The 11,010-nt window shown below is 55.0% G+C and overlaps 1 protein-coding gene across 2 annotated transcripts; it reads right to left on the minus strand.

Moving 5' to 3' along the window:
- Window positions 1-265: 265 nt before the first annotated feature.
- On the minus strand, window positions 266-10,742 carry C11H11orf24 (chromosome 11 C11orf24 homolog). Of its 2 annotated transcripts, none has more exons than XM_027581130.2 (4): window positions 10,607-10,742; window positions 7,050-7,250; window positions 2,434-2,607; window positions 266-1,635 (listed from the first exon to the last, which is right to left on the minus strand). In XM_027581130.2, the coding sequence occupies exons 3-4, from the start codon at window positions 2,507-2,509 to the stop codon at window positions 548-550; spliced, it is 1,164 nt and encodes a 387-aa protein (XP_027436931.2). In that variant the 5' UTR covers window positions 2,510-2,607; window positions 7,050-7,250; window positions 10,607-10,742; the 3' UTR covers window positions 266-547. The 2 variants fall into 2 exon arrangements, with proteins under 2 accessions (XP_027436931.2, XP_027436932.2); XM_027581131.2 differs by lacking the exon at window positions 10,607-10,742 and adding an exon at window positions 7,394-7,546.
- Window positions 10,743-11,010: the final 268 nt, after the last annotated feature.

Below are 11,010 nucleotides of genomic sequence, written 5' to 3' on the forward strand. Positions count from 1 at the left end.
TCAGAAAAGGGACACCTGCAGGAAGGCCCCATCTCCAGGGGGTGTCAGAGATGCCCAGAGCCTGGGGTCCCCTACCCCGCACCGAGCGTGGGGCACGTTCGGGCATAATAGTGAGGCCCCAGAAAGTGGTGCGGACAGAAGACCCCAGAACCTGGTGTTACAGTAAATGCCGATGAACATGAACCCCATCTCGCGCGTCCCAGGAAGCACCCCCTGGTGTGATGGTGGACAGGACACGGCCTACACTCATGGGGGGACACGGGTCTGAATGGAAAGGCGGTCATTGCTTTAATTCGGGTCGGGCTCCACACTGGGGCCCTGCCAGCCCCGCTGTAGTGGGATCACCGCCCATTCCATGGACATGATTGTTTACAAAAATAAATATGAAAAAGCAGCAACTCTTGAGTGATCGAGGAATTAATCTGACAGCAAGTAAATGTGTTGAAGCGTCCGGCACACCTCCTAATTGCACCAAAAGGATCTGGAAGCACTTGGTTTGGTCTCAGAGGCAAAATGGAAGGAGCGGTGGGCTGGCCTCCTCGGCCCCTCACATTTCGGAGTCTGCGTACATCCCATTGATGAGATAGTCCACCTGCGTGTACTCTTTCTTCCTGTAGCTCTCATAGGCTTGCAGGACTAACAGAACCAAAACTATGATGAGAAGAGTCACCCCGAGCAAGAGCACTGCCAGGAGGAAACCTCTGTTCACCAGAGATGGGGGGAGGGGCTTGGTGGTGACCACCAGGTACTGGCCTTGGGTGCTAAGTGGGCACAAGGCTGTGGTCGGCATCTTCGAGCCCCTGGGACTCCCGGGCGTTGGGGTGGTGGACGCGGCACCAGGAGAGGTTTCAGGCTGCACCTGCTCGGGGGTCTGGGTTGTGCCCGGCCCCGCGGTCCCCCAGGTCGATGGAGCAGGGATCGGCCGGGTTGCGGGGGATGTGGCCTCCCCCTTGGGGGTCGGGCTGGTGTGGGGTGCAGGTGCTGACGCTGTGCTGGTAGTCGGCTCCTGGGCCTGGGCCGTAGTGCTGGTCACTGCTATGGTGGCCACGGGAGCCATGGAAGTCACAGATGCGCGGGTGGGCTCTGAGGCCGTGCTGGAGAGGGTGGGCGTGGGCCCACCTGCCGTGCCAGCCACAGCCGCTGACGCCCGGACGGTGGGGGCCTGTGTGGACACGTTAAGTGCTTGGGGACCCGAGGGCGGCGCGGGGTTGGCTGTGGAGTTGCCGGGGCCGTGCTGGGAAGGGCTGCGGGCACTCGCTGTAGTCCCAGGGGCAGGCTGAGTGCTGGTGGCCGCTGTCGTCAGAGCTGCTGTTCCCGGCAGCAGGCTGCCGCTCGGCACCTGCACGCGAGGGACGCCGACAGTGGTGGAGGACGGGGTCGGCCACGAGGACGCTGAGGCAGGTGGCGGGGGTGCCCTGGAGGCTACTCGGTCAGGGGCACCTTCCGTCCCTGCGTCTGTCCTGAGAGTTCTCCCTGCTGTGGTCACAGGAGAGCTGGCGTTGGCCACCGGGCTCCCTGTGGCCAGTGGGACAGGAGAAGGTGTCACCGTGGTCATTGTTTCAGACGTTCCATTAAGGACTCTCGTAACTGTCATCACAGATGCATTTCCGTCCGGATTATTTGTCTTGTTGAGGACTGAGTGCCATTGAAGTCAAAAAAGGGAGAAAAAGATACCATCACTTTCCATCCTGTGCAGGTAGATGATTCAGAGAGTGTCTTAATTTCTGGCCTATTGGCCTGGCCTGGGTGGCCTTTCCCCTCAGCCCAGTGAGAACAAAGGAGGTGATATGTGAACACGTTTCCCTCTTATCTTCCCCCTGAGCACATGGAGCCTGCTACCCCTCGGAGGGGCACTTGGCACTTTGATGTAAAAACTCCCTCGTTTTCTGAACCCTGAGCCCATTGAAGGCTCAAGAGCTTCACTCTTTGATCCAATTCCCAAAACATCAGACAGAGTGAAAGTCTCACCTTAGAGGTGGGATTCACCATCAACAAAACCCATCAAACACACACCCGGCTTTAGAAACCAGATAAATCATTGCCCAGATATTCACACCATAAAACAATTCTTGGCTTTCTGAAAGGATTTGTGGCAGGAATTCCTGGAGACGAACAGTGCTTGGCACAGAGCAGGAGTGTAATGAAATATCTGATGTGTGAACAGATGAATTCCCCAGTGAAGATCAGGTTTATAGAAGAAATTTTGCAGGGCCAAGCGAGTGCCCCTCTCAGGACTCAGAGGCCCAGTCCCTTGGGGGCTTTCTACCCAAGCTGGCCCTGGAAAAGTCTGGCCTGACAACCCTCCCCAGCGCAGCACCTGGGCGGCTCTGGGGCCCCCAACTCGCTGGCCTAGGCCTGCACGCGTCCCTTGGCCTCAGGGTGCTTTGGGATCACTGTCGGCCTGACCAGCAGTCACAGAGCTTTCTCACTTACGTGGATCCTTGATTGGCACTAGGCTCTCAGATAAGGACAAGGAGGAAATCCAAACGAGCACAAGGGCTGTCCACATCTTGTGGGTGAGCCAGGAGCAAGGCTGGGCGGTCCCTGAGGCTCCCAGCTGGCCACTCCTCAGGCTGCTAATGATTCCCTGCTGCTTGGCTGAAGGATCTGTGGTCAAGAAAGGTGTCTGGTCAGTAATGCACAGCCTCACCTGGGACATGGGGCATGGCACGGTGCCTACTGTGGAGGGTTCTGGAAGGTCCAGGGTGCAAATCGAGCTGAGTGCTTTGACCAGGGCCTGGCACCCAGAACAGTGTGATGTGTCTCAGCCATGGTGATCTAGTGATCTGTCCCATGTCTGCATGTGATGGGTTTAAAGGACTCCTTGACCCACTTTCACTATGTGTCTCAACCTTTGCAAGGGCCCACTTTCCTACCTAGAGTTCCTAATGTCAAAGAGCAGGAGAGAAAGGGCCAAGACCTGACCATGCTCCCAAGGCCAAGGCCTTTTGATAACCAAGATTGGTCAAGGTCACATATCAGGCCCAATGTACTTCTGTACACTCCACAATAGCTGGCCACACCTTTCACATGGGAGACATCATTTAGCTATAGCCAGGCAGCTATCTCCCATTCATCTATCCATCCGTCACGTGTCACCCACCCACCCACCCATCACCCACCCATCACCCACCCACCCATCACCCACCCATCCACCCACCCACCCATCCACCCATCCATCCATCCATCCATCCACCCACCCATCCACCCACCCATCCATCACCCACCCATCACCCACCCATCCATCCATCCAACATCCATCCAGCATCCACCCACCCATCACCCACCCACCCACCCATCACCCACCCACCCATCCATCATCCATCCACCCATCCACCCATCCACCCATCCATCCATCCACCCATCCATCCACCCACCCATCCATCATCCATCCACCCACCCACCCATCACCCATCCACCCACCCACCCATCACCCATCCACCCACCCACCCACCCACCCATCCACCCACCCACCCATCCACCCATCCATCCATCCATCCATCCACCCACCCATCCACCCACCCACCCATCCACCCATCCATCCATCCACCCATCCATCCATCCATCCACCCACCCACCCACCCATCACCCACCCATCACCCACCCATCCATCCATCCAACATCCATCCAGCATCCACCCACCCATCACCCACCCACCCACCCATCACCCACCCACCCACCCATCCACCCACCCACCCATCCACCCATCCATCCACCCACCCATCCACCCATCCATCCACCCATCCACCCATCCATCCACCCATCCATCCACCCATCCATCCACCCACCCATCCACCCACCCATCACCCACCCACCCATCCATCCATCACCCACCCACCCATCCACCCATCCACCCATCCATCCATCCATCCAATATTCCCTGAGTGCCTGCTCATGTGCCGGGCAGTACATGTAGAACAAAAAGATAAAAGCCACACAACTCTTTCCTCCAGGGAGCCTGCCATCCAGTAGGAGACACAGAAAAGAGGTCACTGCAAGCTGTTGCAAGCATGGAGCAGAGGTGTGACTCAGGGCCTGGAAGCAGGCAGGGAGGACACATGGGAAGGCCTTGATATGTAAGTTGGGGGCTGGTCCTCTGTGTGGAGGCCCCAAAGGTGGGTGGGGGAGCACAGGGTGCTGTGAGGCCCAGAGAAGGCACTGAATTCTGGTGGGTGGAGGGGTGTGGCCAGGGAAGGCTTCCTGGGAAAGCAACAGGTGACCCATGTTCTGAAAGATGGATGGAATCCACCTGGTGGGGAAGGGATGGGGGAGGCGGGTGGGAGGGCACAGCAAATGACAGCAGCAGGGCCAGAGGCTGAGGGACAGTGTGCTGTGACCTGGGATTAGACCAGAGACTGGCAGGGGAGCTGAGGCACGAAGGTGCTTGGGCAGGAGGGACAGATGAGGGGCAGGCATGAGAGAAGCCCAGCAAGGAGGAAGCAGGGGTAGCAATGCAGGTAGGAGAAGACAAGGTCACAGGAGGCCGAAGGACTGGACCACGGGGTGCCACTGTGAGAGACAGAAGTAGTTGTGAGGACCTGGTCACCCAGCTGTCTGCAGAAACGTCCAGAAATGCCACAACAGCTGAGCCTCACCAAGAGGAGGACTGGGCCCTGCCAGAGCTGGCTTCCCGAGCACACAGAGGTCTCCTCACCCTCACCCTGGGGCCCTCCAGTGTGCGGGCGGGCTGGGGTCCCTCGCTGCAGGGGTACACTGGGGAGCAGAGGGGCCCACTGGCCTCAAGTGTGCCATCACTTCATGCCCTGCTCCTGTCCTGAGTCCCGCATGGCTGCCTGCAGGGCCCAGGTCCTCTCTAGACAACGACACAGTCCCACGCAGTCATGACTGGTCCCATGACTTAACAACTGATCCGGGCACAGGGCACACAGAACACAGGCTTGCTGGGAGTGGAGGGCAGGCAATGAGCCTGGGGCTCCTGAGGACACCTCTGAAATCAGTCCTGCCTGAAGACACCCAAGGCCTTTGGTCTTTCCGCTGGTCCTCACCATGAAGTTCTTTAGTTGCATAGAATGTCATGGAAGGCAGCGCTCGAGTCATGCTAAGTGAAAATGTCCTGACCAGCTCCTCACCTGGCATGGAGGATACCCACTACCCTCCCTGGCCCTGCAACTAGACCGGCTCCTGGTGACTGGGGCAGGCTCACTGTCTTTCCATGAGCCCTGAGTCACATATCAATCACTTTCACGCATCCCCATCCCAGCCCTGATCCACATGCCACCCCACAGCTTCCAGAAAGATCCCTGGAACCCACAAAGGTGACCCAGCTTCCACTGCTCAGACCCCATACTATCCCGGGATAACCCCCAAACTCATTAACATGGCCAACGTGGCCTTCAAAATCTGGCCCTGCTACCTCTGCCCGATGGGCCCAGCCCCACTTGGCACGTGGAATTCCTGCAGGTTCCAACCCAGCACCAGGCTTAGCCACCAGTCTGCCCCAACAAGCACAACCAGCCCTGCTGGGAGCTCCGCCAAGGAGCCCCTGCGTGGCAGAAAGGGACATGTAGAGAGTGGCCACACGGTGGTTTTCTATCTCCTGTGATCAGAGGGAACTGTGGGAAAGTGGCCCCATGACTGGAAAGCCCCATGAGCACAAACCGTTCTGGAAGGCTGGTGCATTCCTTGATGCTTCTCACCCCTTTGCAAGAGTCCCTAGCTTTATTTTAGCTTCAAGTCACACCTTCCATCCAAAACTGTCCGTAAGGGCTCCTGGGAGCTTAGAGGTCTAGAGGATTCAGCCCAGAAGCTACCGATCTGCATCTGTTTTCTTTCTTTCTTTCTTTCTTTTTTTTAAAGATTTTATTTATTTATTTGACAGAGGGAGAGAGAGTCAGAGAGCACAAGCAGGGGGAGGGGCGGAGGGAGAGGGAGAAGCAGGCTCCCCACCGAGCAGGGAGCCCCACATGGGGCCTGATCCTAGGACCCCAGGATCATGACCCGAGCCGAAGGCAGACGCCCAACCCACCGAGCCACCCAGGCGCCCCTGCATCTGTTTTCTGGAGTATAAAAGGCATTTTTTGTTCTGACAGAAACAAGTGGGGGCAGGGTGGGGAGAGAAGAAACAAACCAATACCATAAGAAGAAAGGACTGAGACTGGAAGGTTTCAGGAACAAAGAACCCACACACCCCACGAGCTGAGGCAATGCAGTTGGGCTCTTGGTAAATAAATGTATTTAAATGGCTCATTCTTTGGCCAGTCACATCTACAGAATGTATTTAAAATGCTACCACTGCTGAGCCTAACGTGCTCCCTGCCCGGATCTGGGGTCCGCTGGGGCGGGATAACGTGACCAGAGCTTCTGGCATGTACCCCAGGCCTTAGGGACTTCTGCTGCCCCCCTCACCACAAATCTCTAGGGCAGGATCAGCAAACGTTTTCTGTAAAGAGCTAGACAGCAAATGGTTTAGATTTTGTGGGCCATTTGTAAATGATGGGTGTGGCGGTGTCCCAATAAAACTTTATTTACAAAAACAGACAGGAGGTGGGACTTGGCCCATGGGCCATAGTTTGCCAACCCTGCTCTAGCACTGGAATGAACTTCAGAGCGGATAACCCAGCTAAGGGACGGAGGAACTGATTCACTCTGCCCAATGGATTTCCTCCTTCCCTTTCAGTTCCTCATGCAGAACAGACACGGACTGCACTGTCTCGTTCGTGATCTGGTGACAGCCTCTAGTCTGTCTCTTCCTGGGAAGGCTGCTGCCACGAGGCTCCTCCTTCACCCCCAGCATCAGTGAGGGGCAAGCATTGTGATATTTCAACACCAGGCCAAGAGAAAACCTCTTGTGGTATCCAGTGTTTGTCACAAGAACAGAAGAGGGCCACAGAGGACCACATGCTCCCAGCCCCTCCTGTCCATCCCTGCTCATGGCCCCACCCTCCCGGTCTACCTGGGAAGGCAGGACCTCTGACGGTGAAGCGCCACGGAACAGGCCCCTCCTGGCTGCGGCAAAGCTTGGGCCCTCTCTGGGCTCACTGTCCCGACACCGAGCAGGTGGCCCTGCAGGCAGGGCCACGGACACTCACCAGACGCAGTTGCTCAGGGTGTGCTCTCGAGCTGGGCCGTTGTCCTTCCTGGAGAGCGGCAGGCTTGGCACCGTGTGCTTGCTGGCTGAGGTCTGGCTTTGCAGGAGGGGAGAGCAGCTTCGAGGAGCACTTGCTGGCCATGGCATGCTTTGTGGCACACGTGGGACATGGGCAGATGCCCCGCTCTGGGAACAGACGCATCTACGGTTTGAAAAAAGAGTAAATATTCCTTAGGAAAAGCATAGGGGGAAAAAACCCAGGGAGGAGGGAGGCACTGAAATAGCAGCCTTAAACAGATCATCGTGCTGGGAAGAAGTATTAGAACTTTCAATGTCAAGACTTACGATGTAGCACTTTCTACTGCTGGAATTTCTTCAAAGGAATCAAGTGGATGGATGTTTAAAGATGAAGGTCTAAAAAGATGTTCATCGCAGCGTTATTTATAACAGCAAAACAACTGGAATGGTTATAGAAGATATGGTCCCAACCACATACGAAATACTATGGCAGCCGTTCAGAAATACACTGGCTGGCTCCGTCAAGTGGAGCATGTGACTCTTGATCTCGGGTTGCGAGTTCGAGCCCCGCGTTGGGTGCAGAGATGGCTTAAAAATAAATTTTTAAAAAAATACATAGCTTTCTATTTATTGACACGGGCCGCATGCATCATTAGATGAAAAAAGCAGGTCATACAACAGCATACGCACCGTGACTCTCTTTTTATTTAAATAGACATTTGTTAAGGGGTCTGGAGAGATTTACACCACAGCATTAATGAGGGTTATGCCTGGGGAATTAATTTACTGGTGATTTCCATTTTCTACTTCATATATATATATACACATATGTGTATCTTCTCTTTTTGCCCAAGCATGTATCGCTTTTGGAAAACATTTCTGAAAGGCTCATGAAAGAAACCAATGTCCAATTTTCTTCAAGTATTTTGAGCTACGGGGCAGAAAGGCACAGAGTAACACCACTGGATATAGTTTCACATGTAGATTTTAATAATTTACAGAAACTCCATAATTTACACATCAGGAATTGCATTTTTCTAGGAGCCAACCAAAACTTTAGAGGAACCAGAAGGACAGTTGTAATGCAAAGATAGTAACCAGCACAAGTGATTCTCTCATTGATGAATATTTAATGTAAACTCGGGAGATCATGAAATAGCTCTCACTTCCCACAGGGTCAGATATTAGGAGGTGGTGAAGCGTGAGGAGCGCCACGGGCCCACTCTCTAATGCAAACACCCACAAGAGCACGCACAGCCACACGCACGCACAATGCACACGCACACACAAGCCCGCACACTACCACATATGGGTACAGGTGTGCGCAAGCGCACACACACTTACAAACACAAAGGTGAGCGCATAGATGGAGCATTTTTCTAAGACTATGTCGAGAAACTCATCAAGTTTCTCAAGAAACTTCTACTGGATACCGTCACTGCTTATTCCCTCCCAGCCTGCGGGGCCAGTGATCACCCCCACAGAGATGGAAAATGGCAGCTGTAGAGCCCAGACCCGGCACTCCCCTCTTTGGCCATGACTCCACCCCTCTGGAATGGGCCTGCCTCCACTTCCCAAAAGCATATTCTAAATGTCAGGATTCACGTGTGAGGACCTGCACTAATCTTTTTAAGTTGACTCACAATGGACAAACCATTAACAAGATTTAAAATATTTTGTCTTGCAAAGGCTTTAGTGAGCCTTAAGCAAGGGGCCAGCCAGTTATTCTCATTATTAGGGTGCAGGGAGACTAGGTAGACCGAGGCCTCAGACTACAATAGGTGGAAAGGAAAGAGCCCCCTGGGGCAAGAAGGGAATAAACAAGAAAGAATTAAGTTATTATTAAGTGGAAGACCCACAAATGGGAAGACAGGAGTTAGGCTGGTGCTGGGAGTCCCTCTTTTTCAGGGTCAGCTCCCCACAAGTTCTGCTGGGAAGTGGCAGCACCCCTTGAGCCAGTTGACCCTTCATCAGAAAGGCATCCCCAGACTGTGGCCCTAGGTGTCAACTTCTTGATCCTTTTCTGGTTCATGATCTCGTGATGCCTTCTAATACCTCCTGTCTCTGAATTCTTTGTGTTTCCAACCTTGGCTTGATTTTTTCTTTAAAAGATTTCATTTATTCATTTGAGAGAGAGAGAGAGAGAGCACAAGCAGGAGGAGCTGCAGAGGGAGATGGAGAAGCAGGCTCTCCACTGAGCAGGGAGCCCGACATGGGGCTCAATCCCAGGACCCTGAGATGACAACCTGAGCTGAAGGCAGACGCTTGACTGAGCCACCTGGCTGTGCCTTGGCTTGATTTTTTCAAAAACTCTTTTAGGAACCTGTTTGTTATATGCTGAGTCCTGTGTGCAGGTTACATGGAATCAGATTCCAAATTGCTGGATTCCTTTTCCTGGCCTAGACAGGTTCCTAAGATCTAATACAAGTAATCCTTAGGCTTGGTAAGGGATTATAAGTGTTACCCCCACATTCCATCACTCTAGTAAGATTTAAATCAGCAGCAACATGGCCTGGGCCCCTACTCCGAGCTGGAGAAGCTTTATAAACCAAGGAGCAGGAAATGCGGAAACAAACACAGGGTAAACCACAGATACCTAATCCCAACACAACACCTGGCTGAACTTTGGCAGCAGAACCCAAGGAACACAGGTTTGTGGTTTTGCGTATATAGACCTTGCCCTGTGGTCTAAAGGATGTGTCTTCGTGGCAGATGGGAACCTGAAACGGATATCGTTTTAATTACATTGCTTGCTTCCAGGTTTCTGTAAGTTTTGATATCACAGCTAAATGCTGATCAAAGGGTAGTTTTTGCCGGCAATGTGCTGTGCAAATCTGGCTTTCCCTTGTCCATGAAGCAAGTCCAGTATATAGGTGGAAAATTCGTATTTTAAATACTTTCCTCACCGATTTCATTGAAATTTTTAGAGATGCTTCCTCTAGGGGGTAAAAATAACTGCACGTTGGTATAGGCAGATTTCTAAGCATGATGTTTATGTCTTATGGCAAACCATGTGGGTGCTGATTCCTCTGTCAGCCTGATCGTTAACTGCACAACAGTAAGCAGCCGCGGGGCTCTCACACCCGGGAGGGAGGCAGGCAGACGGAAAGGCACAACCCCCTCCCAGGTGGAGGGCCTGGGGGGAAGGCCTGGGTCACCCACGAGGCCAACTCTTTCTCGGAGGGCAGCACGTCTGGGGCCCAGCCTTGCCCCGGGAAAACCTTTCAGTTCCCCATATGGGAGTGTCCCGACTCTCCCACCCCTCGCTCCCAAACTCGAACGAGCCGGGCCTCTTCCCCGGTTTGGGATCCGCCTGAAGCCCTCCTCCTCCCTCCAGCCTCTCGGTCCCCCAACCGTCCCTTCCTCTCTCCTGTCCTCCTCGTCTTGCACCTGCGCCCCGTCTGATCTTGTCTCGGTTCCCCCCGCTGCCTCTCATGCCCCCATTCAAGCCTCCTCCTGCCCCCACCTCCCTCTTTCGGTCGCAAGCCGGTTCAGGGAGCCGTGACAACAGCTCCCCGGACGGCGGCGCGGGCCCCTTACCCGGGCGCAGCAGGCCTGCGGCGGCCGGGCGGCCGTCGGACGGCGGGGAAGTGCCCGCGGCCCGGCGTGGAGACGTGGCCGGCAGCGGAGCAGCGCACCCAAGCCAAGACTGCTCGAGGCAGCCGCCCTAGCTCAGGCCCCGCCCGGGCCGCCCCGGAACTGACGTCACCGGAGGCGGGCCCAGGAGGGCGGGGCAGCTCCGGCCGGAGCTGGGAGCAGCCCGGCGGTGTCAGGCGCAGCCGAAAGGGAGCCGGAAGCGAGGGGCGTGGCTGCCCCTCAGGCTCCGCCCAGTACGGGGCGGCTCGGGCTCCGTCGCGCTCGTGGCCGGAAGCGGCCAGAAGCGGCTATTTCGGACGGGTGTCCGGCGGAAGTGGTGGTCCTCCGCTTCGGCTGCGGGGCTGTGA

Source organism: Zalophus californianus, chromosome 11 (assembly GCF_009762305.2).
Source record: "Zalophus californianus isolate mZalCal1 chromosome 11, mZalCal1.pri.v2, whole genome shotgun sequence".
NCBI lineage: Eukaryota > Metazoa > Chordata > Mammalia > Carnivora > Otariidae > Zalophus > Zalophus californianus.